The sequence below is a fragment of the Ixodes scapularis genome, unplaced genomic scaffold (assembly GCF_016920785.2).
Source record: "Ixodes scapularis isolate PalLabHiFi unplaced genomic scaffold, ASM1692078v2 PGA_scaffold2__306_contigs__length_199485367, whole genome shotgun sequence".
Lineage (NCBI taxonomy): Eukaryota > Metazoa > Arthropoda > Arachnida > Ixodida > Ixodidae > Ixodes > Ixodes scapularis.
In genome coordinates, this window is record NW_024609857.1 from 35,985,027 (window position 1) to 36,011,484 (window position 26,458).

At 42.2% G+C, this 26,458-nt stretch overlaps 1 protein-coding gene across 1 annotated transcript in view; it reads left to right on the forward strand.

Moving 5' to 3' along the window:
- The first annotated feature begins 194 nt into the window (after nt 1–194).
- LOC8039660 (isoleucine--tRNA ligase, cytoplasmic) overlaps nt 195–26,458 on the forward strand; it is a 39,784-nt gene continuing 13,520 nt past the window's right edge. Inside the window, 24 exon segments of the mRNA XM_029995545.4 lie at nt 195–316; nt 1,148–1,273; nt 3,160–3,316; nt 4,430–4,549; nt 5,056–5,190; nt 5,405–5,489; nt 6,444–6,572; nt 7,184–7,271; nt 7,953–8,013; nt 8,819–8,914; nt 13,727–13,849; nt 14,139–14,329; nt 14,853–14,979; nt 16,326–16,399; nt 20,515–20,709; nt 21,459–21,545; nt 21,635–21,718; nt 21,799–21,943; nt 22,748–22,868; nt 22,935–23,026; nt 23,564–23,641; nt 23,756–23,874; nt 25,497–25,599; nt 25,718–25,801. Coding sequence (XP_029851405.3) covers nt 1,158–1,273; nt 3,160–3,316; nt 4,430–4,549; nt 5,056–5,190; nt 5,405–5,489; nt 6,444–6,572; nt 7,184–7,271; nt 7,953–8,013; nt 8,819–8,914; nt 13,727–13,849; nt 14,139–14,329; nt 14,853–14,979; nt 16,326–16,399; nt 20,515–20,709; nt 21,459–21,545; nt 21,635–21,718; nt 21,799–21,943; nt 22,748–22,868; nt 22,935–23,026; nt 23,564–23,641; nt 23,756–23,874; nt 25,497–25,599; nt 25,718–25,801 — 2,610 coding nt within the window. The 5' untranslated portion in view covers nt 195–316; nt 1,148–1,157.

The following is a 26,458-nucleotide window of genomic DNA, read 5'->3' on the forward strand; positions in this document are numbered from 1 at the left end:
ATTTGTACTAATTGTTAGACCCTTTGCATCAATAAATGAAGCCCCAAAGATGAGTTGTTTCTGTCATAGTAACCACCCTTAGCAACAGAATGTTTACAATCTGACGTCACACGCACTATCCCTTACGCAACATCCGGCCAACGGTATCCGGCAACACAGTTTCCGGCGAGTCCGGCTTGGATTTGGCTTGCACTCGTTTCCGGCCTTTCGGCTTTCGATTACTTTTGGCGACGCGTGTTTCATTGCATTCATTCATAGAGGATCCACGTTGTCGCGCCCGTGGGCACAACTTTCTTGTTTTGGCCCACAAAAACAGGTATGTGGATTTCTTGGAACCTTATCTTGGTTGTGTGCTGCTGATGGGCGATTACTGTCGAGTGCCGAACACTGACCGAGTTGGACGTGGCGACTTATCAAGCGTCCTTGCTCGGCACTTTACCTCAGAGTAGGCACCGACGGTTTCCAGCTTGTTTCTTGGGCAATTTCGGTCATTCTATGAATCTAATAGCGAACTTATGTCTTCAGAATTCTCCGGAAAATGTCTAGACTATGTGTTTGTCCGTATACAGGACGGTTTCTGGTGCAGTGACCCGTAGTCCTCTTGATAGCCAGACCCGAGTGGCAAAAAATAACGAGGGAAAAATCGCAAAAGAAGTATAGGGTGTTTTCACTGACGTAATTTCGTCCACCATTTTGTTGTTGCGAACTGTCTGGTGTGTGCCAAACTCAAGCCTTTCAAGGATTTACATGCCTTCTCAAATGCGTAGAGCACCGCTGACATTATTTCAACCGGTCGCGATGTAATCCTTCAATGTAGTAAATTTGTTTGAAAAAACAAACTAACAACAAAATGGCGGATTGACGTCATGTGCAAACAACCTATTGCGTGAGCTCTCCAATACGGCGAAAAAATTGTTCTGAATAACTACCCGGTACGTTGGGTGCTGTTGTGCTGCGTCTTATCTAATCGTTTCTCCTTTTATAGGTTGTCAAAAAACCTATCTGTTAAGAGTTTTCTGGTCTTATTTCCCTTTTTTCTGGTCTTATTTCCCTTATTTCCGCGCGCTGATGCAACTTCGCGACATCTTACCTTTTTTTTTTTTTTTTTTGTGGTTGACGTCTTTTCCGTTGCTTTTTTATTGTGTAGGAATCCCGGAATGCAGCAGGTACCGGAAAACATAAATTTCCCCCAGGAGGAGGAGAAAATTCTTCAGCTGTGGAAGGAGATCGATGCGTTTCAGACGAGTCTGAAGCTGTCAAAGTCGCGACCAAGGTACGCAGGTTTCCTCTTCGTAGCGGCTTAAATTTCGACCTAGCTTTCTTTTGCTTAGAAACAAAAGTTAAACCGATTGATACATTTTCTGTTGGGTAAATTTGGTGTTTTCTAATCATGTATGTCAACCTTCAATGTTCTCCATTCATTTATATTTATTTTATTATATATTTTGCCATCGTAGGTGTTCTTGATTCATTCATTCGTTTACTCCGAACCAGCTGCCTTTTAATTGATGTCTTCTGCATTTTATCATTGTGGCACATATTACCCTTTCTTCTTGCAAACATGTCTTATCAGTGAATGAACTGATAAAATATTAGATCAGTAATAAGTGTTTAGCAGGGTATCTTATAGTCATGCTACAGTTGAATGCATAATAGCTATGCGCCTGAAACAGATATGAGGATCATAAAGCTAACAGATTTTTGTTTAGTTTTGATTAATCATGCATGTTCCTTTTTATTTAATCGGAATATATTATGTCAAGCTGACAGCTAGGCTAACACACCCTGGTCAGAACTTGTGTCACTAGGAATAGCGGATGCACTCCCAATCACCGAGTCTAAAAGATATGCAAGAGGCTTTGCATCATCGTGCCTTCTAGAGTAAAGAGTCCATGGAATTTTAGGATGTGGTCTTGCTGAATAAATGTATCAGACAAACTTAAGAATCCTAACCCTTGTAAGTAATGGATTGATTGTGATTCATTACTTTTTCGAGTATATTTGCATAAGTTCCGCATTACGTTTTGTGACAATAATTTATAAAGTACCGTAGTTCATTTGCAAAAGGCATGTAGCAAATTCCTTTAATTAAAAATTCTCATTACGTTCGAATATAAATTTTCCCATTGGTACCAGTTAGTTTTAGTTTTTCAGCAGCCAATTGGTCACTTCCAATGGGAACCAACAGGTACCGTTTGGAACCCATTCAGGTTCCAACTAGAGAAATAGTTTCAATTGGTGAGATCCATTGGCCAGTGTGCTTCCAGTTGGAACCCACAAAAACCAATTGGTTCCAATTAAACCCAGTTGGGATTCCAACTGGATCTAATGAGAATTTTTAGCTGGGTTATTTGCAAGAAACAAAAACATCATGTGATATATGTAGAGTACTATTATTAGTTGCATGCCTGATTGGTGCGTAGGAAGGCCTAATTCTTCTGACGGTTGCTCTCAGCTCCCGAAGGTTCCTGTTGTATCTGCACAAAGTGGCAGAAGGCTGAGGCAGTAAGTAAGTGGAGTGACAGATAGGCAGAAGTTCACATCAGGAGCAAGAATGAAGAAAGGTTGAACTTGAGGACAGGTGTGTCTTGCAGCTGGAGAATGTGCAACATGTGCCATTGCCCTATGTGTGTATGCTACTAGACCATATCCATAAAACAATGTTGGAGATAGGAGAGCACCGTTTTCAAGCTATTTTGTGTCTAGGAGGCTAGGACCTCATTCTTCAATTGATTTCTTACAACGGGAATGGTAAGATGGTTTGGATGGTTTTTGAACTTGCATCGCTTTTGAAGTGAATTGTGTTATTTGCAGGGGTATAATGGTGCAACTTTTATTCTTTGTGAAGAGGCAAACTGATGCCCCAAATGCATTTGGGTGTGCATTTGGTTTAATACAAAAACAATGATGTCATTTTTAATTTCTGGTAGTGTGCATTCAATGTGTATTCAGTGCTGGTAATACCAGCATTGAATGCACACAAAGATTTTATTCTAGATGCATACACATACAGGCACCACAAGTGTGTTCTACAGTGGCTAGATGGTGCAACTTCCCTTTTCAGTAGAGTAGTGAGCGAGTCTATGCCTATATTCGTCCAAACTTTTGGCACTGATGGTCACTTCTCTCTCTTGCACTTTTCCCGTTCACCATTGGCAGGTACTCCTTCTACGACGGGCCACCCTTTGCGACTGGGCTGCCGCACTATGGTCACATCCTGGCAGGCACCATCAAGGACATTGTGACCCGATTTGCCCACCAGTCTGGCTTTCATGTGGAACGCCGATTTGGTTGGGACTGCCACGGGCTCCCTGTGGTGAGTTCTGCTCCACGTGATGTAAAAACGGAAGAAAGAATTAAACCTAGAAGGATGGAGCACGGACAGCACATTTTCCGCATTTCATTTTTTCGCAGGTTTTTGCACTATACCAACATGTTCACTTCAAATAGTGTCCAGGGGATGGTTGTTCGTATTTTTGTGCCCCGTTTATCTCGGTCAGTGTTGTACAATATAAGACCATGTATCCTTTTACATCAACTGTGCACCCTGCACATTCAATCTAAAGGCTGGTTTCTCACATTTTTGTTTGAGTGTGCTCACGTGTGTTGACACCGTCACAAACACTTACGGCGGAAGAGCACTCTAGTGCCGTCAATCGGGTAGCCCTGGAACTGCATGTAATTAGACAGAAGGTTTTGCTCTGAGTGCTTTGCAACTTTTGTGAAATCAAATCAATGCCCTGTCTACAGGAAATGGTTGCTTATAACATTATCAGCATTATTTGAAGCCTGCAGACAAAGTATTATATGTAAAAAATAATTAAGTAATATTTGCAACTTTCACGACCTATAGGGGGCGCGCTTCTTCCCATCAAAATGGCTGTCATCTGGATGATCGTCCTAGAATAACAGTACGTTGCTGGGTCTGCGACGCTTAGGTAATTATAGTTTTGCTATATACGAGCTGTATTAGAGACTTACTTTAATTTTTCACTTCAGGAGGTGTGGGCAGGCACATTTATTGTGTAGTCAATCATCCAGGAGCTAGGGAGCGTAATTCTAACACTGCGGTGCCACCATTGCTGAAAGTTGCGAATATTTGCACATTGAAAGCGTTCCAGGGCTACATGGCGCCGGTTTGCCAGCACATTCTCTCGTCTTGGGTGGTTACAAGGGAACAGGATGCTTTCGAGCACACTTGGATGGAAATGTGTGACCCAGCCTTTATTAATTGTTCAAGGAAATTGGAAGGTTGGTGCAAACCGACCACAACAAAGGTCTCTAGTTCGAATCTCTCAATTTAGGAATTTATAAAGTTTAAAGTTGTTTGAAGGTGCCAGACCTTTAGAACGTTTCTATTTGGTTAACGGTGTTTGAAAGTGCTTAGGGACTCAAAATGATCTCTTATAACTTTTTTTTTTATCTCTAGGAATATGAAATTGACAAGACTCTCGGAATCAAGGGTCCTGACGACGTCAAGAAGCTGGGCATTGAGAACTACAATGCGGAGTGCAGGAAGATTGTGATGCGGTACTCGAGCGAGTGGGAGGTGAGGAAGGGTAGTTTCTGACGACTGAATGGCGTGGATATATGGTCCTGGAAAAAACTTAACTTTTTAAATTGAGTTATCGCGCTTGGTAGCTAGGAAAATTCCGATAAACTGTCGGATGGTATAGCTTCGGTGATTCAGTATTAAGATACAAGCACAGAAAGAAATTTATTTGGTCTTCTCAACGAGTGTTTTTTTCCTGCTTCTTTCATATAATTTGTGTTCACTTCAGCTAACATGCTTGTTGTAATACATTGTTTCTCTTTGTAGAGGTGCAAATAATGGCCAGGTTACTGCATAGCGCTAATTCTTGTCGTTTTGGTGACCAATTAAAAAATATAATCATCTGGGATATGCGACTTAATTAGTTATTTCCTTGTGTTTGTTTCTCACTTTAAAGGCAAGGGCTAAGATGATAAAGTCTTGAATGTTAGTTGATGCTTAAGCGTATGTGACGTAAGAAACAAAAAGCCAATTCTTTGCCCCTTTTTGTTTGAACCTTGTAGACGATTGTGACGAGAATGGGCCGGTGGATTGACTTTCGGAACGACTACAAGACCATGTATCCCTGGTTCATGGAGACCGTCTGGTACATCTTTAAGCAGCTGTACAACAAGGGGCTCGTCTACAAAGGAGTTAAGGTGTGGTGCAGCAGTTGGCTTCGTAATTGTTTTTAATGAATTATTATGGATTGCTTTTTAGGCTTGCTGATTTGCTAGAAACTTGATTAAAAATGACTAGTTAACACTGATCCTTTGAATGGAATTTTTCTTTACGTGGATCTGTGCACGTCGAGATGCTTGCTGGTAAAGGTAACACGCAACGAAGTTGAGAAGACCATTTCCTGTCTTGCAGGTGATGCCTTACTCAACCGCCTGCAACACTCCCCTCTCCAACTTTGAGTCCGGTCAGAATTACAAGGAAGTCGTTGACCCTGCCGGTATGCCTCCTAAGCCCTTCCTTCATAGTCGTTGCTGTTTTCAGATAGTGTTGCGCTTCAGTTGCATTGAAACCATAATGTTTTTCCTAAAAAAAAATATTTTGAAAAAAAAAAAAAATTTGGTGATTGAAAAGGTATTTTATGAGATGAGCCAACACATGTTTGGTTTAAAGTTAGTTGTTGGTGGGCTGCACTTCGTGTAATAGTGAGGCACAGCCCAGCCGCGTGCGAGTCACCTGACTTTTAAGACATTTTCTCCGCTGTTATAAAACCTTGGTTAAATGTTTATATTTCGCTCTCGCATGTGCGTTTTTCTCGTGTCTCTCGTCGTGCTTCTGACATTAAACTTGATAAAATTTATAATTGATATATATATTATAGATCAATTTATAATTGATATATCTCAATTTATTATTTATATATAATTGATAAACTTGATGAAAGCTTGATAAAATTTGTAAATAGGGTTCCAAATATTCCATATATTATGAATAAAACCCCTCAAGCTAGCTCCTGAGCCAGTTTTATTAAAATAGGAAAAACCGGAACACCCCAAATTAAAACTGTCCTTAAAAAAAAAAAATTGTTTTGAAAGAAGAAATTTTTATCTACAGCTTTATTTTGTGTTGAGCCTGAACAGGCCCGCGCATGAACGACCTGCAAGGCTGCTGCTTTTTGGAAACCACATCCCTTTTCTCATTTCCTTCTCTTACCGGCATCGAGATGTTTCCGAAGTGTTCGGGTCACGTGCTCTGGAGGTTTGGGAATCTTGTGCCCTCATTTTCTTCTTTTTAATATGAGCCTCAATTAACGCAGATATTTTAGCCCTGCACGAAAATTGACTTTAATCCTTGAATTCGAAGAAAACTATAAAGCAAAAGAAACAGTACCCCAGTTGTAAATTATTGCCAGTTAAACTTCTGGAATTTAAACCGATTTCCTTTTGCACCGTAGTTGTGGTGAGCTTTCCCCTAGACGACGAGCCGGAGGTCTCCATGATTGCGTGGACAACAACGCCCTGGACCCTTCCCAGCAACCTGGCTTTGTGCGTCAACCCCGACCTCACTTACGTCAAGGTCAAAGGTGCGTGTGTTTTCTCTTCCCTTTGTCCTTTTTACTTGGATGGGGGAAGCTTTCATAGAAGAAATGCTCTGATGCTTTCCCACAATTACTTTTTTTTGAATCTGCCAGTCTGCGGTGCTTTTTAAGCATATATTTATTTGACATACTTACTGCAAGACTGAAGTACAGCGGGAGAAGGATGAAGAAAACAAAAATGGAATAATCATGGAACGTGGGGACAAGGAAAACGTTGCGAGCCATTTGATTAGTATGTGGCGAAAGAGTTTGACTCAATGTATTTCAAGGTATAGATAATGATATACTGAAGAGCAACTTTAATGGGTTGGAGATTAAGGGTAAGGTTTGTATCAATGTAACATTGATGAGACCAGTAATGAAGAAATTATTGTTTATTCCTTCTTCGAAGCATTTCTGCTTCGGACTAGCAGCTGACAAGTACGTTCAACCAGTACGTCAATCCTTATCGCACAAATCTGTCGCAAATGGGAGCTTTATTTTTCTGGGGATATCTTGCTTCTCATAGTGGCATTTTAACGTAACTAACTTCTTCTCATAGTGGCATTTTGGAGCAGTGCAACCTTCATCCCTGCCATCTTGCTCCTCCCCTCCAGACAATGCCACTGGCAAGCTGTACATCATGATGGAGTCTCGACTGGAGGCCCTGTTCAAGAAACCGGAGGAGTACACTGTCCTTGCCAGGTGAGCCATCTGTTGGCAGTGTAGTAGTTTAGACACTCCAGACATGCACTATATAGCATTTGCTACATGTTTACACCTGGGCAATTACTGTATAGTCTGATCTTATGGTTTTGAGTTGCAAGAGATTAGGAATTAAAAATGAGTCGTTCCTTAAAATGACTCTTAGCACCCTAGAAATTTCTTTTAAAGTGCTTGAATAGGACGCAATATGTGCATACATAATCCCCCCCCCCCCCCCTCCCCCCCCCCCTATAAAAAAAAGAAGCTTGTTGGGCAATATTTATGCTGCAAGATTCATTTTGAGTTTCATGACCTTCTTCTACTACTTGCCCACGTGCCAAAATAGAAATATATTTTGAAAAAGCTTGTCCATCAAAACAACAACAAAGAAAGTCAAACATAATTAAGGATGCACATTCGTATAACACAGTCCATTGACTGAAGTGAGGGTAGACTGCTGCAACGCCGCAGACACGAGCACCAAAAAACTAGGACGATGGTGTGACCGGACGTCTGCAGATATGCCACTCATGCAGCTGGCCAACCTTGAATGCGACTGTTCTTTCAAATCCCCGATATGTGGCACGCGAGCAGTCCAAAGCCACTACTCCTGTGGCCTCATTGGTTTTGCAAATGACAAACATAGTCCTACTACTCTCAAATTGCTCTCCTGCCTTCCAGCTTCAAGGGGCGCACCTTGTCCGGGAAGAAGTATGAGCCAATCTTTCCTTATTTTGCGAAGGTAAGCGAGTCTTCTTTGCATTTTTAGCCTCCAAGTTTTTGTGCGGCTCACCTCTTTGTGCTTGTTCTTTCAGTTGGAAATTATGACAATGCCGGGGATAGCTTTATATGCAGTATTGTAGTGGTTCTTTGAGCACTTTAGTATAGAATTCTGTTGGTGAACTGTGTTAGAGCTCATAATCAGGATAGCACTCTGCTTAAAATTTTATGTAATCGCCAGTTTCTAGCATTTTTCTGCTGGTTCCTGCCATAAAGCATTAGTGTTTGAACGTATATACCAGGGTTGGCCAGGCTGACCCATCCTCAGAGCCGCAAACAATACCACGAAACTTCTAAGAGCCGCGTGGGGGGGGGGGGGGGGGGGGGGGGGGGGGGGGGCAAACTTTTGTCTAGAGCAATAAACGGAACTCAAACTACTTTCAATATATCCGAGTCAAAAGCAGTCCAACTGTACGAAGGGTAGCATTTGCACGAGACTACCAAACCGCAACCTGTCTTTCGATTTAAAACACGTTCCATTTCTCTTTTTGGGGAAGTGGTCGGGTGACTAAGAGGGAGACTGGAGAGTGTGTGTGTGTGGGGGGGACCGGTCTAGGCAAAAGATCTGCGAGCCGCACTTTAACACGCAAAGAGCCGCCTGCGGCTCGCGAACCGCAGCTTGGCCACCCCTGGTATATACGGACAGTCAAAACTTGCACAATATTTGGCATCGGGGCTGAGCTGAATTAGTTAAGTGTGAGCAGGCACTGATTTTAGTCGTTTATTGCATTACATGATATAAGGTGTGAACCCTTTTCATTGTACAGCTCAAGGAGAAAGGAGCATTTCGAGTCCTCTGCGATGGCTACGTCACCGAAGAAAGTGGTACGGGGGTTGTCCATCAAGCGCCATACTTTGGAGAGGCAAGTTCCTCGTGACTGGTCATTCACTTTGTGATTGCTCCAGTGTTTTGTTAGTTGCAACTTGAGATGTTGCAAATCACCCGAGGTTCGAGTTTGAAATTTTAAACCTCGCCGAGGTTCGGATTTACAAAGTTTGCTACTTAAGAACACTGCCGAGGTTCGAACTCCAAAAGTTAGAACCTTTCAAGCTTTCTAAAATTTTGCATTCCGCTGTGTATAATTTTTTTCATAGTCTAAATTAAAAAATCTAAATTTCAAATTTTTTTTTTTTTTTTTTTTATTTTGGCAAGCTGGAAGGGCTTTGTATCTCGTGGAGGTCCCATTTCCACTGTTTGCAGTTATAGAAGTGCTCTGCCATTTGCAGAGCACTTCTATCACGAAAGTCTGCTATATCTTGCGCCAAAATGGCATTTTTGGCACAAGACACATTTTTGGCCCAACTAACGGATAAAAGGATTCAGGTTCTTTGATCTTCATTCAACGGTGACATTGTAAGGTTATTGCTGAAAAAGGCATCTGGATTGGACATATTCATAGTGACTTCTTGAAGTTACTTGGAAAGGCACAAAACTGATTTAGATGTCCTTGGGGTTAAAAAATCGCTTGCTTCCCTTGCTGCCTCCCAAAATACCAGATGTTCATTCTGCAGTCAATTTGATTCGAGCTTAATTCAGGCTTCAACGTGCAGTGATTACTCGCTTGCTGATTTAAGAACAAAATCTTGTATTCTAGACCATGCTTCTTTTTTATTCTTCGTATGCACTAAGGAGTCTACCAAACATCAAAAACATTGTTTTTATTACAATGTACTTCAGTGTCTGTATTTCAGCCCCACCAAAATGTATTTCTGTATTTGTAGTTACAAATACTTTTCTATCTTTCAAAAGTATTTCTAATATGTATCACAATACATTTTTATAATTGTATTTCAGTGTCAATATTTTAGCAGTTTTTTCCATGCATCCTAGTGTTTGTACTATTTTGAAGTACTTTTGAGAGTATTTCTGCCCAACCCTGCCATATAGTTTGTTTCATCTTAGGTCGGAGCAGAGTTGAAGGCTCATACACATACAGCCACAAACGCACATACTAAAAGCGCAAGTCATGGGACATTCACTGCACTTGATTTGTTTAGCCGATGAAAGGACACATACAAGGAGGTGACGAATGCCATGATGTCATGCTTTGATGCTGCGAATCAACCAGCCCGAGCCGTTGATGTTGGGCATCAATTGCTCATGCCGGTTAATGCGTTAGCTGCTTCCGCTCACGTCAACCCCCGCCTCTCACCAGCGTGCACACGTCGAGCTTCACCGCTTTGCAACGGAGTGCTAGCAGCAGCGACTGACTTAGCGGAATAAGCACGTAAATTGTACTCAGGATTATTAAGGCGAAAAAGCCTTACATGTTTTAAGGTTCAGTTGACCTTCAGAAAACACGTCAATTGCACGAAAGGTACCAATGAAACGGCGCCAAAAGTGCGTCGTCATAGAGCGCGCTGTCTTTGGAGGTTTGCTATCATGCTTACGTAACCACTCAGGCGAATTAGAGGCAATGAAATGAAGGACTATAGAGCGAATTAAGAGGAATCAAAGTGAATTAAGTAAATGATGTGTTTGCCTTTAATGCGTTGGCGCTTGGGCTTTCGCCTTCAAGTTGTTTTAGGGATAACATAAGAGACCCTGTGAATTTTACGGCAGGTCAACCTTCTTTGTCCTAATTGTAAGTTAATTTCTAATTTTAAAAAATGAGCGAGAGAGAGAGAGAGAGAAGAAAACACGAGTCTATATACAGGGTGTTTCAGAGAACACAGGCCAAATTGCTCCTGCGAAAACTACTTATCGTAATGAAAAAAGGCTTGTGGCGTTGTGGTCCTGGGCCGGGGGCCCATTTAAGAAAATGACTAAAGTCCGGGATAATTAACTTTTTAATTATTTTTGCCTAATTAACTTTTTTAATATTGTGTTTAAGGGCATGGTTTAAATTAGAAAATTGCTCAGCATTATCAAAAACCACTAAACCAACAAATTGCAGAATGATAGAAGGCACGCGAAGCATTTTACAGCTTTCTGAAACACCGCACAAATTCAACGGGTTTTTAAGTTTCGGTTTGATATCGGTGCGCATCTCGGCCCCGGCAGCACCGCGCCCCGTGGAGAGGTGCAACCAGGCTCTGCTGCGTCGCGCGATGACAGCGCAGCAGACGTTGGTTGCACTACCTCTTCGCGGTGCGCGGTGCCGTCGGGGCGGAGATGCACTCCAATAACAAACCGAAACTTAAACACCCGTCGAATTTGTGCGGTTTTTCAGAAAGCTGTAAAATGCTTCGCGTGCCTTCTATCGCTTTGCAATTTGTTGGTTTAGTGGTTTTCGATAATGCTGAGCAATTTTCTAATTTAAACCATGCCTTTAAACACAATATTAAAAAAGTTCATGAGGCAAAAATAATTAACAAGTTAATTATCCGGGACTTTAATAATTTTTTTAAATGGGCCCCTGGCCCAGGACCAAAGTGCCAGAAGCCTTTTTTCGTTGTGATAAGTAGTTTCTGCAGGAGCGATTTGGCCTGCGTTCTCTAAAACACCCTGTATATTTGAATACATATGGTAGTCACGAGAGTTCCTGTGCAGCTGTTAATTGAAAGAGCAGCAAATTTTAAGGTAACTCTGGTCCCTATGCCGCTAAATAGCAGTGTCACCTTGATGTGCTGTCAAGTGTGCCTCAGGGATCAGTCCTGGGGCCTCTCCTGTTCTTGATTTAAGTTAATGATATAGCCAACGACCTTGATGCGGCTGTGACGGTAAAAACGTTTGCCGACGATCGTGTTATTTGTACAACTGTCCGTAACCCTTTGGATCAATACTCGCTGAACGAAAATTTGTGCAAAATTGCTGACTGGTGTGAGAGATGTCGAAATGGTTATAAGTTACACAAAAACTTGCACTCTGACGATAACACGTAAGAAATCTCCTCTTGAATTTAAATACGACGTCCCAGAAAAGTGTATTAAAATCGTGAGTAAAGTGAAATACTTGGGTCTAACTATTATCTTGAAACTTAACTGAGAAAAACACTTGATAACACATGTGCCAAATTCTACAAAAAATTATGCTTTTTAAGAAGGAAGCTAGGAGCATGTAATTGTAAGGTAAAGCTTGTAGCTTATAAAACCCTCACTCGTCCCATCCTCGAAAACGCGTCAATTGTCTGGGATCCATATCTAAGAAAAAGATATAGAAAAAGTTGAAAAAACTCAACAATTGAGTGCACATTTTTTTTTGGCACTTTTTTTTATAGTTTGTGAAATGTTACAAAGATGTAGACTGGAATCGCTCGAGACCAGATGAAAAATTGCTAGATTGGGATTCTTTTATGAGATCTACAATGATGAATCTTGTTTAAACAAAGACATACATTTTGTCATCTCCCCAGCACTCAGAAAGGTTAAATCACTAAAAAAATTGTTAGATCATATATGCCTAAAAATAACACATTTAAGTACTAATTTTTCGTACAATCTGTAGACGATTGGGATTCACTGCTGTCCGACTGTGTGTACATGCGCAAACTTTTGATAGTTTTGACTCTTTTTTGAGAAATATGATGCAATCCTCTCCTGCTAGGATGGTGAAAACCATTTGCAATATTTTTTAAATAAAATATATTTAAAAACACACAAGTGTATGCTTTTAAAAAGTTTAGATGGCTTTCGCAGTTTGATATTAGAGTTTTGAATTTGGTTGGTTCATTAAACTTACGGGATACATTTTTTTTGGTAGACGTGTTAGAGGATATGCTGGTTCTAGCCGTCATTTTACAGAAAGTATATTTACTGGCTAAGCAAACTACCGAGTGCAAAATGGAGAAGGGAGAGAGGATTTCTCCCAACAAAGTCTTGCACTATGATTCACTTTTTAACCATTTTTAATACCCATTGTAAATGAAACCTACTCTGTCTAGAGCCTTGCCCATTTAAGAAGACTGTGTTTCTTTTATGCCTTATCTATTCTTATCACAAACGGTAATAAGTAATATGCTCGAGTATCAAAGAGGAACCCTTGATCACTATTAATAATTAACTCATTTAGAGATGCAATCTCTTTTTCATTCTCAAGTGATGTGCTAACAAATGTTATCATCTGATCCAAAAGCATCAGTGGTGGCTCCAAACCAATATTTTGCCTGCTACAGCACCTGCTACAGAAGGTCAAATGCCGCTTCCATCACTGAGTTTGCCGCCTCATTTCAGATTTATATAGAGCTGTACTATTCTAATTAATTTTAAAGCCAACACATAAAACCTCAGTTCGACACCCTAGTTCGAGCCTGAAGGCAAAGCTTTCTTTTCGGACACAGAATGCATTATATGGCCGACTCCAAGCAGTTTCCGGTTTCGCACTCCCGTTACGAAAGACAGTCGCACGAGTGCTGAACGTAGTTCACCAATTGGACACGAGTCCCAGTCGAGCGCTGATGAAATGCTGGTGCCTAGTCCGTTCCCTGCACTGCCCTCCAGAGGCAAAATTAAGCCCTATGGCCTATATAAGGCCCATTCAGGCAATGTTGTTTTGGCGACGCTATGCTGGGCTGTGTTGCGACTCAGTATTTTTAATATTTCAGTGGCTGTCGGAGTAGCAGAGTTTGGGAAGCACTGGTCTGGGAAATGTTCGCACAACTTGCTTACATGGCAAAAAAAATGCTTCCAGTCACCACAAAGATAGATTGAAGCTTGCTTGGCCTTGTTTAACCAATCTCTTGAACAGCACTGCATTCTTTTCTTCGCAAACGGTTTCTCTTTTCTCTTTTGAGTAGGACGACTTCCGAGTGTGCCTGGCCAACAAAGTCGTCACAAAGGACCAGGAGATGATCTGCCCCATCGACCCGAGCGGGAAGTTTGTCGAGCCCGTATCGGACTTCGTCGGACTTTACGTCAAGGTGCAAACGCGTCTTCGCCTGAATTGTGCCATAGCCCCTCTGTTGAAGGGGGTCTTGTCGAAAGTATGGTGCCCAGAACGCATCCCTGACCGGTTGTTTAGTAATTTATTTTGCCCACGCATCGAAAGTGTTCCTGAAGTGGCACCGCAACATGACGCTTCTGTAACGTTATCGGGCGGAAATTGAGAAACCACTTTTTAGGATGTGGTACACACACCAGCCGGAGATGCGTTTCAGGCACCATACCAAAAGTGCATGCTGACGCCATGTTTTTGTTTGTTGTAACCAGGATGCAGACAAGGAGATAATGAAGAACCTGAAGACGAGGGGACGCTTGGTGAACCAGAGCACCGCCAAGCACAGCTACCCGTTTTGCTGGCGCTCCGAGACGCCGCTGGTCTACCGGGCTGTGCCCTCTTGGTTCGTGCGTGTGGAGCACATGACGGAGCTGCTTCTTCAGACCAACGCACAGACATACTGGTGAGAGAGCAGCGAAGGCTTGCCCTTCGAAGCCAATTACGTTGTCGAGGGGTCACGTTTGTACGCCGAGTTGATGTAAGGATTAAATGGATGGACGAGAAAGAAGCCGATAAAGTGGCATTTATATTTTGTACTGCGGGTTCAATTTATCGAGCCATGATCGTAATTTCGGAGCTGACCCAGTGGTCAACACCCATGCCTACTTTTGTGGTGCTCGTTCTGATCTCTTCCGAACTGGCTCATAATATTTGGATCGGGGTCTATTTGTCAGGTCACTTTGCTCAATATTTGACAAGAAATAAAGGTATTAACATTAGAGGAGCGTACATAATTGTCCATTGTTTGTCTAAGTGTAGTTTATGTGCAAAAATTAAGGAAAGAGCATAACTAAACACCCAAAATGACCTTTATTTCTTTTTTTTTTCTTTTTTTTTTTTGTTGTCAGTGCATGAGGGAAATGTGAGAGCGGTCCAAGCTAATCCTTGCGTTTCCCACACCTTTTTGTGGAATTTGACGCTCTCAGGGTGCCGGATTTTGTGAAAGAGAAGCGGTTTGGCAACTGGCTCCGGGATGCTCGTGACTGGGCCATCTCAAGGAACCGTTACTGGGGCACCCCCATCCCCATCTGGGTCAGCGACGACGGCGAGGAGGTGATTAATCATTATTTGATCCGTATGATTAATTATTAATTGATCTGGAGTTGTTTTGCACGCATTCAAAACCTTCTGGCTCCTCTGAGCTTAGCAATGGGACCATGCAAGAATTTTGAGGTCTGGCATTATGAGCCATACATTGTGTAGTGGCAAGTGTATGTAATATGAGCTTATAGGTGTCGGATACTGTGTAAGTATGGTCAGCACTAAAAATCGTTCAGCCTTTCCACTCTCGTGAAGAAGGAAGACCAGCGGAGCTGTACTTGATACACTGTGTGCTTCTTCGTCATCGTCGTCTGTTTTTCGCCCTGTTTTCTACGATGAATTCCGACCAACGCGCCCAACTATCCATTCTTCTATTGTAGCTGGAGAGGTTGCCACCATCTACGAGCGACGGCGGAAACCATACTGGTTGTGTGCTTGCTGCCGTCGCTTATAGATGGCGGTAGCTGTCCAGGTAGGTTTGTGTCGACATACACGGACAGGATCCTGGGGAACCTAGCCCTCAACAGCTCCGCCATAAAAAGATCAGCCCAAGCGAGCGATTGCCGGGCATGCGAAAAGGGGACATGTGGTGCTGCAACCTCGCCAACACAGCAGGATCAGGATTGCCTGGTATGTGCTATATTTGTAACACAGGGAAGGCAGACAGGCAGAAATCGTTCCTGAAGCATGCTTTCAGAATGCCGCTGCTCCGTCTCTAGCTTTTGCCGGCCATATACGAATGTTCACCTTTTGCTTGCTCGTTGAGAGCGGCGATATAATCTTTTTTATTCACTGCTTTACCGTTATTAGACGTTTTGAAAACACTGAACTGGCAGTGATCATCAGTGACAGTATCCATGTAGCAAAAAACAAAGAAAATCTTTGAAAAAGATTGCCAAAGCACCCCTGAGATTGAAAAGTAAGAACGGCCCAAGCACACTCGACCTTGGTGCACTTTGACTTTCCGGTCGTCAATCGCTTGGGGTGATTTTTTTTAGTGCCGACTGTACATGACGTGCAATTTGAAAAGTAAGACTCGCCTTTTTCGCAATGAAACGCCACGTGACTCCTTCGGATTCATGCACGGCATTGAAGTTGGTGCTGTTTTGCTTGTATGTTCAGCTTTCCTGTTAAAGCATTACAAGATGTGACTTTCAGTCATGTCTTGGACTTCAGCACTCAGCATTTAATTTTTTGCTTGCATTTAACAAATGCCTCGACAGACTCTCGTGTTTGCAGCCAGTCGTGGCTGTGGTGTCAATTGGTTGTGCTGTGTTTGTATTTTCGACAGCATGTAAAAAAAGTAAAGAGAGGTTAGTATTTGAGTGTCACAAGTATTGTTAATTTATCGTATGAAGGTGGTTTGCGTGGGTTCCATCAAAGAGCTGGAGGAGCTGACGGGCGTGCCAGTCACCGACCTCCACAGGGATACGTGAGTTGCTTCTTTGCTGCACTTTCTGCGACTTGAATAACTAGCTTTATAATGCCGCAAACTCCAGGACGAAAAGGCCACCCTACATAAAGAGATAAACAGTGAAAATGATGAGATGGGGAATCTTTGAGGGTGCAACAGCAAGATTATTTATATAAAATGAGCAGTTAAAACTCGGGTGCTCAAAGCAAACTCTCTCGACACGGGAGCCAGTGGACCTTTAGCTAAATTATACAAGCACCAAAGAGAATGCTGAAAACATAGGTAAATGCGCTACACGCGCTCGCCTTCCCCATATAAATTATTCTAAGTAAATAACCAAAATAAGAAAATAAGGCGAAGAGCAACGCTTGTGCAAAGTGTCATTTGTTTTAGCTTTTTGCTTTTGAATAGTTAAAACTGTTGCAGATGCCAGCACGTGACACGCGTGTACCAGGGTGTCTAGCGACCGGGAAAACCGGGAATTGTCAGGGAATTTTAAGACCTGGAAAAGTCAGGGAATTGTCAGGGAAATTTCCAAAAAGATTGCCGAGTCGGGGAATTTATCCCATACTCGCCCGCTTACGCTAGAAGCGGCAGGCACGGGCAGGCATAGCCACGAGCGCAGTCAAGCGCGGTGTCGCGACCCCCTAGGCGCGATGCGACCCGCCCAATTTTCTATGCGCTATGCTTCACACGAGAGCATGTGCGAAACTGGCGACTCGTCGTTGTTTTAGTGCACTCTAAAGCCACTAAATAAGCTACAATTTAGGGTAGCAACGCTAAAGTATGGCGGCTAAAGAGTTACTCACAGTTACTAGTGAAGCAGAGTAGCAGCGGCAATTTTGTTTAGTTTGTGACCCTAGTCATGTGGTGTTGCTCTAGTACGAGGAGAGACAGTTGCTCTAGCCGATACTAGGTGGTGCGAGTCACCACTCACTCGAAAAAGAACAGCCGTCGTTCATTCATCTACCCTCTGAGAGGCGCGCGCCTAGCGATCCATTCGTTTGTCAGATATGGTGCTTTCGCGCTTCCCCATAAACTCAACCTGGATGCCTGTACTCTACGAGCTCTGCCACGTGCGTTTGTGGCTGTGGGTTGTGCTTTCTATTGTGTTATTTTCCGAAAGTGGAGGCATGTGAATGGTACTATGTTGCTGTCGAGAAAGTGCTCCTTCAATCTCAACTGGACAAACCCAGACATGTGCACGAATGCGAGTTGGATTCGGCCCATTCCAAATGATCTAAATAGTGCTCACTGCGCAATGTGCTGCAAGAAGTTCTCCCTGAGCAACACGGGGAATAGGGCGATTGCTACTCGTCTTGAGGGTAAGAAACATCAAACTGCTATGAAATATCTGCAAAGCGTTTCCCAGAGCCCTGTCGTATTTTTCAAAACTGCGACAAATGCGGACTTGCCTTCCGCGACAGCAACGAGTGTTTTTTGTCCGGTGGTAACAATAGTGCTTGTAGAGCTCCGGCAATGCGTCTAACCACCGCCACGGAAGCTCTTAGCCCCTCTGTGAAGACGTGGGTGGTGGCTTTTTATTGAAGAAGGAAGTTACAAAGGCCGGGGATTCATGCGGTGCTTGAACACTATAGCAACTCATGGGTCTTTCCGTTCAGCGGCAGCGTCTGCCTCGCTGTTTCCGTTGATGTTCCCGATGTGTGAGACCGCCAGAAAAATTCAGCTTGGAAAAGACAAAGTGGGATATACAATATGTCGTGTTATCGCCCCCTACTTTCAAGACAAGTTACTAGCAAGCCTCTCTAACGTGCCATATCTGGTGGTTGCTTTTGATAATTCATTGAACGAAGTAACTCGGAGAACAAATTGATGTACTGATCAGGTGTTGGGACCAAAGTCCCTGAAACAGTAAACCCGGGTCAATGCCGTATTGTAAACATCTTCTAAAGTTTGCTTTATCTAACTTAAAGAAAATATTTTACGTTGTGAATAGTGTCTATCTATCATATATTGTGTTTTGGTGTCGGTAGTTGTGGGTCAGGGAATTCAATTAAATTAGTCAGGGAAAACCTGGAAAAGTCAGCGAATTTAAAAAAAACAATTTGGTAGACACCCTGGTGTGCCTACGTTCCCACAGTATCTTTGATGCTTGGGCAATTCGGCAAAAGATCTGTCAAAAATAGCAGGCATGGCAAACTCATTCACGGTGCTGTTTTTATTTAATTATCATCAGGAATTTTCTCAATAGGTGGCGACATCAATGTTTACCGTGTCTAGCAATTGCGACCTGTTTGCGGGTGGCCTGTGCAGCAGTGACAATTGGGTCAGCTGCCCGCATGGTTGCATCGTGCGGCACTGAGTGTCTGAAGTCTGGCTCTCAGCGCCGACAGTGCTGTCACCGTCGGCGCTGCGAGGCAATAGTGACAGCACTGAATGGCATGGAGACCACACGCCTTCGCATCTGTTGGCTAGATAGAGCAGACTGCTTTCGCAACTGAACGTATATGCTTCTGCCACCCTTTTGTTTTTGCTAGTTCAATTTTCTTATGTAGTAAGCACAATGAATGCACAATATATGAATCGAAAAATTATAGATCATTGTATCTCGTTTGTTTTTAGCGGTTCCTTTTATAACATACGCTTTTTGTTATTGCTATCCTGCAGTCACAATACAATAATCTGCACTTCATCCCATTTGAGGCATGGCCCGGCATTTTCTAATCTGCCCAGCTTATAAGCCCTCCACATTCTCTTTTGACCATGAACATGGCAGCTAGGCGAGTCCTGCTGGACATTGCATGTATTATGTGGGGTGGGTGATCTGTTTGCGTCTTCTACCAAAAGACATCAGTGGGGAAAAACACACTGGGCCATTTTTTTTTTTATTATTTTATTTAAGAATACTGTTAGCCTTCACTTGAAGGCTATTACAGGAGAGGTAACAACAATATATATACAGTCATATCAAAAATTTGAACTCTATACATATGTAAGTAATAGAAGAAGACTGTTATACAATTTTTAATTGAAGACAACGTGAACCATATCGCCACACTTTGTAAAAAGAAGTGAAATAGAAAAAAAGGAAAAACACCCTTTTTATTTATTGCTGGGTAAATATCTTTTTTAAAGAAGACTCGAATTGGGACATATTTGCAGAATTAATGACATAATCTGGAAGTTGGTTCCGGTCTTCAATTGTTTGCACAAAGAATGAATATTTAAAAACGTCTATCCTACTATTATACGGTTGGATTGTTTTATTGTGATTTAATCTGCGCGATCGTTTATGTGTTTCATTTAAATATAGTTCAGGTTCAATGTTTAAGTGATTGTTATACAACGCAAATAAGAACTTTAGCCGCGCTATTCTCCGTCTAGTTTCTAATGATTGAAGTCCACACTGGCTAAGCATTTCAGTCACAGAGTCTGTTCGTTTGTATTTATTAAGAATGAAACGTGCAGCCTGCCTTTGAATTTTTTCTAATCTATTGATGTCTACTTTTTTGTTTGGACTCCATACAATGCTGGCGTACTCTAAAATAGGACGGATCATTGTCTTATAAGCTGCGATTTTGGCATTACTAGTTGCATGTTTTAACTTTCGTTTAAGAAAGCACAAACTTCGATAGGCAGAGGAGTAGACATTATCTATATGGGTGCGCCATTGCAAATCGTGTGAGATCACCACACCAAGGTACTTAAAACTGTTTACAACACTCAAATTAACATTGCCTATATTATAACAAAATTTCAAAACGCTTTTTTTGTTCGTTATATGGATATATGTCGACTTACGAAAATTTATTTGCATTTGCCAGTCCTCAGTGCGGTGAATTCGAGCGTTCCTCCGGGATGTTACATAGGTAGGTCATAGTCACTGACAGAGTGAGAACGGTAGCGCTTGTCTTTCAGGCGCCCAGGCTCCACTATGCGCTCTTTGCCTTCTGCCATGCTTTTGCTGCTCGAGGTGTACGAGACATTGAAGCGTTGTCGAAGGAAAGGAGTTTGCGATGGAGACAGAATGAACGAAACTCCTCCCTGCCGTTTTCACTTTGTCAGTGACTATGATAAAGAAAATCAAATGTAACTGACCGTGAGAATTAAACTGATAAGCCTAATGGAATTCGGTGCCGACATTCTAATCTGCTGCACTTCTCTCGATGCAGGGTGGACCGCCTGGAGATCCCATCGTCGAGGGGAAAGGGCACCCTGAAGCGCATCTCTGAAGTGTTCGACTGCTGGTTCGAGAGCGGCAGCATGCCCTACGCCCAGGCCCACTACCCCTTCGAGAACAAGAAGGAGTTTGAGGCCTGCTTCCCAGCAGACTTCATCGCAGAGGGAGTGGACCAGACCAGGGGCTGGTGAGTGCTCTCTTTTTGCATTTGTGGGCATTTGCTCCCGGGCTCATGTGGATAGTGGTAAGAATAATTGCTTATCCTACATGTAAGTCTGTACACACAGGGGTATCGATGACCCACGTAAGTGCACGAGCACCTTAGGGAATGACCTTGGCTATCTATCAGCATGCTCTAAAGCAATGTCTATGCAGTGGTTGACGATAGTTTCAATGTTGCAGTAATGTAATCTCCTTCCTATCACTCGTCTTGAATTCAGCACATTACATAGCTCTTGTCCATCAGGCAGTGAGTTTGGGATAAAAGCGTGTTCGTATAGGTGTAGTAGTGTGCCTTTGTTTAAAAAAAAAAGAACAACTTAAATTGGACTTGTTTGCGTGCACCCGTGAATGTACTTGATATTTTCGATACACCTGAGTCTTTGTGGGATCATATCAAACATCTTTCTCAGTTTTTGTGACTTCAGTGGTAGGGATGTGCCCACCCTACTCCCAGCACTTAAAGTTTTGTACCCCCAGCCCTTAAAGTTTTGTACTTATGGAAAATGTCTGATCAACGGTATTGAAAACTGGGGTTCTCTCAGGCTATAAAAGAAACTTTTGCCTGTACTATCTCTATTTGGATAAATTGTGGTCAGTTATTTTCAACTAGTGGCTCGTTTTGGGTGTCCTTCGAATGTCTTTGTAATACCTAAAGTATCGCTCCCATTCAGCATTTTGGTATTTTTTTTTAATGGTGTTCCCTTTGCTTCTCAGGTTTTACACCATGCTCGTACTTTCCACTGCTCTGTTTGGGAAGCCACCATTCAAGAATCTCATAGCCAATGGTCTCGTTCTGGCAAGGTAATGAAGTAGTTGCAACAATTCATAGGTTTCTTGGCTTGTTTGAAGCATTATTCTCATCCGGCTGTTCCTGCTTGTCGTTTCTAAAGTGACGGCCAGAAAATGAGCAAGCGGAAGAAGAACTACCCCGACCCTACGGAGGTTGTCCACAAGTATGGTGCTGACGCCCTGAGGTAAAATATTCTAACTTTTCCTGCATGTGCTTTGAAGGTTTAAAAGAATCTAGACAGCAATGGTTTGGCTTCTTTTCCAGGTTGTACCTGATTAACTCTCCAGTGGTGAGGGCTGAGAACCTAAGGTTCCGCGAGGAAGGGGTGCGGGACATCCTGAAGGATGTCTTTCTGCCCTGGTACAATGCTTACCGGTTCCTTGTGCAGAACATTGTCCTCTTTGAGAAGGTATGTCAGGGTTGCTTTCTTCTGCAGACTTCCACTTTGTCCCAGGTGTGACAAGGATGGATGAATGGATGATATTGGCTGTGCCCTTTGTAACGGGCGGTAGCTTGCACCACCTAGCCTGAGAAAATGCTTCCCTCCTCCACTTAAATACCCAAATTCTGTCCCTCTACATCCCTGCAACTATCACTGGGCTGGGGGAATGAACCACCAGGCTGACCTTAGGGGGATCGGGCAAATACAAAATAAAAAGAAAAAGGACACACCCCGCCTTTTCCCCCCGTCCAGGGGGTCGCCAATTTTCCTCTGGTCAACCTTGTTGGTTTTCTTTTTCCAAGACCCAGACCCACTGAGAGACAGGACTAGTAGATATCCAGGGTGATGCAATGTTGGCGATTTTCCATCTCATGCCACTTGAGAATATTGATACTTTGAGGTAGGGGCACTTATTTGATCTGATCATTCTTGCTGTTGCTGTTATTGTAAGCCAAGTAATCTTGACATTTGAATCTTGGATGCTACACACCTTTAAATAGCGAGTGTCCATACTCCGTTTTTAGTAAGCTTGAGTGCCGACCGAGGGATTTGAAGGATGCATACATTTAACTCAAGAATTTGCTTGGTTGCTCTTTCAGCATTTTACGATTGAATCGCCTGACTTTAATGTTCATATGAATGTAGTTTCAAATTGTTTGTACTGATCAAAAATGTACTATTGGAATCTAATTGCAGTTTTTTCTAGTACATCTAGCTTTTGGAATGGGGATGTCTTTTTTCATTCATGCTTGCTTTTTTTATTGCCCCCAGGAACATGGAGAGAAGTTTCTGTGTGCTGCATCCATCAAGGGCGCATCATCGAACTTCATGGATCGATGGATTCTCTCTTATACCCAGAGCCTGGTGCTTTTCGTCAAGAAGGAGATGAAAGGTGAAGGAGTAGAGCATGTGTTAAGTTGAAGAATTCACAACTTGTCTCTCTTTTATGGCTTCTCAGAGTACCGGCTGTACACTGTTGTGCCACGACTCGTCAAGTTTGTGGACCACCTGACGAACTGGTACGTCAGGATGAACCGCAGAAGGCTGAAGGTTTGTGCATTATCCTTCCAAGTTGTGCATCACTGTATTGAAAAAAAAAAAAAAAATAGTGATTTAATAATTCCTATGTTTTGATTTTTTGATTTATTGCACCAGAGCATATTGGAGAATGGCTGGCAAAATGGATAGAATAAAAATGTCTCCAAAAAGCTGGCAAGCTGAAACCCTGTCATAGTGTGACATGATTATGAATTGAACATATTTTTGAAAAGTAAAAAATATTAGGGGCTCTCAAGGATAACATTGTTTCCGGTAGTCTCTTCAGCAATTAATTTATGATTTTGTAGACAACAGATCTCTTTGATGTTTAGAATATGTTACTTTCTTTGTATGCACAAAAGACATCTGAAGAACTGTGTTCTCTGCAGCAAATGATTTGGATAATTTTATAGACCACATGTTCATGTTATGTTTGCAATGTGTTACTTTTCTATTTACTTTATGTGCAGACGAGTTCTGAAGAACATAGTCCAGCCACTCTTTGCTTGCATTTGGAAATTATATTCTGTTTTTTATTGTTTGTTTCAGGGAGAAAATGGCAAGGAGGACTGCCAGCGTTCGCTTGAGACCCTTTGCAGCATCCTGTACATTATGATCAGGCTTATGGTAAGCTGTGTTTTTGTTTTAGTGATTTGTTTTTTAATTGTTTGCTGACTCAAGAGTTGCCGAGTTTCTGAAACAAAGGCATTTCCAGTAACCCTGCCAGCTGTTGTTTTGCAGGCACCATTCACACCATTCCTGACGGAGTTGATGTACCAGACCCTAAGGCACCTGTTCCCAGAGCTGTCTTCCAAAGAGGATTCACGCAGCATCCACTACCTGCTGCTTCCAGAGCCCAGGCAAGTCATAGGTAGTTTTCTTTGTCTTGCGAAGGAACATGGAGAGCTAGAAGTGGACAGGTTTTGAATATGGAGTCTACTATGTTACACATTGCAGCAAAGAAATTTACATGTAGCAGCAGACATAGTGAGACGTTTTAGGTAGACATATATCTCCGTAAGGCTGGCGTCTCTTGGTTTTGAAATGGGGTATATGTTATTTGGGGTACTTGCTTTGTAAATTTCAAGCAGTTTTGGAGCACTCTTTTGTTTGTATCGTGTGCCTGGAAGCAAGTGCAAGCATCTACCGTTCTAAAGGCGTGGGCCTGGAGTACTTTTGGATATCTCCAAATCCTCCGAGGGAATCGCCCATCAGTACTGTACAAAGCCCGCATGTCGGCTTTGCCACAAGATGTGCAGAAAGCCAAACATGTGTTTTACATGACAGATTTTGGTTGTGGGTCAGTAGATCTAGATATTATCTCAACTAGTAGCCCTCACTACCTATTTTGCTGATGCATGCTGATACCCTTTGTAGGTTTTGCACATAAGCCCTAAAAAATTGTTGTTTATTTATTCTTCTACAAAGAAAACACAAATGATCTGGCACTATCAATGTTGGTGCTGTGAAATACTACAACCTGTGTTGGGACTTTCGGCGAATGAGCTTCATACCTCATATGGGTCCCTGAAAAGGAACAATGTTTTTTTTTTAAACAGTCTGGTTGGGATGCGAGGTGCGATTTTGGTTGGTAGTCACCTTCTTTCCACTTTTTTTCTCTCTTGGCATTTCGGGCGCGTGGAGGCGAGAAGGTTGGCTTGGCCATCACAATGAGGTGGAGAGAGTGTATGACCATCTTGTTGAAGTGGAAAGAGTGTACATACGCACGCCCATTCCGTGATATGATGGACTTTGCGCGCAGAAGTTAAAATAAATCTCGCGCCATAATATTGCTCTAAAAAAAATTATTTTTCCCATTAAATTAATTTTTTGATACGCATGTCCCAACCAAACTGTTTAAAAAAATATTTATTTTTAGGGCTTTTTTAATGTTTTAGTGTAGGCTGCTCTTTTGGATGCAAATGTTTTTGGTGTCATGATTTGCTGGGCTCATTCTCTAAACCGCTATGACTGACCTTCATGGGCCCTGCATAGTTCCTGCAGTTCACCGTTTGGTGGGTCCAACTTAGTTGGCTGAATGCCGACTGTCTGACAGGCTTATTTCAGTCTAGGCGCCATAGAATTGAGATTACTGTCACACATTAAAAATATTAAATGTAATCTAAAGTGATTGTCTGTATTTGGCTGGGGTGTGTCAGATGCCTTTTGTTGGTATAGCAGGTTGACCTCCCAGAAATATGCTTTTGGTTTTCATAGTGAAGCTTGCAAAGAGAACAGATGAAGAGCCTGATTTAGGGAGGTTTGGCTATGCAAATTGGATTACACCTTCCAAGGCTCGATACTTTGTGTTTTATGTATGCAAAGAAAGCAATATAATGGAATTTTTACAGATTCCTTGTTCTACAATTGCAAATGCCCATAAGTTTGTTGTCTATTGAGACAAGCAGCTGTTTCTTTTCAACAAAAATTTTTATTAATTTAGATTTCAGTGCAGGTTTAATAATGTGATGTTTCCCCTCAGGAACGAACTCATTGAAGAGGTGGTGGAACGCAGTGTGAGCCGCATGCAGACAGTGATCGAGTTGGGCCGCATCGTCAGAGATCGCAGGACACTTCCTCTCAAGGTGAGGCTATCCGACATACTGTTGGCCTTTATTGTGGCATTCTTTTTTGTATACCACAATTAAAGCCCGATGCTAAACCCCTTTCACATCTACCGTCTTTCTTTTCTTTCTTTTTCAGTACCCACTGCGAGAACTGGTGGTCATACACAAAGACCAGCAGTACCTGGATGATGTTGCATCACTAAGGCAATATGTCCTTGAGGTGTGTGCATTTTACTTTTGTCTCTCTGTGTACATCCACTGATGTGCTGTGGAGGTTGTAGAGTTAAAGGGAGATCCTGGTCTTGGACATTTTCTAGTCATTTATGATGTCATTTATAATAAAGTATTACATCTATTATAAGTTCTTGTGCTGAGCACAAACCTAAGCTCAATTTTTCCTATCATAGTTTTAAAAAAAAAAAACTTTTTCACAAATGTTTCTGCCCAACCTTTTTACAATGCCCCCTTCAAAAATTATGGTACAAAGTATTTCTGCATGTTCTACAAACATTAGGAAGTGCAACAAAGGCATTGTTATAATTTTAGCTTAATTCTAAAAAAAAGTTATCTCGAGTTGAAATTTTTTCACTCATAATTAGAAATGAGTCATTAAAATCTTTGCCAATTAGGAAGTTTTGTAGTTGACCTTTTTTTAAAAACAGTAGTCTTGTTGCACTCTCCAATTTATATGGTATTAAAACCTGAAAAAAGTATTCAAGTCCAAGGTGTCGCCGTCAGGCTTTTCAGGGGATTCGGCATGAAGCATGTCAATCTGACTGAAATGTCGACATGTTCACCTGAAAAACGAACAAGCAACTGCTTTTTCATTTGCGCTGCATTCTACATTGAAAGTCTGTAGTCAATGTCCCAATGCAGG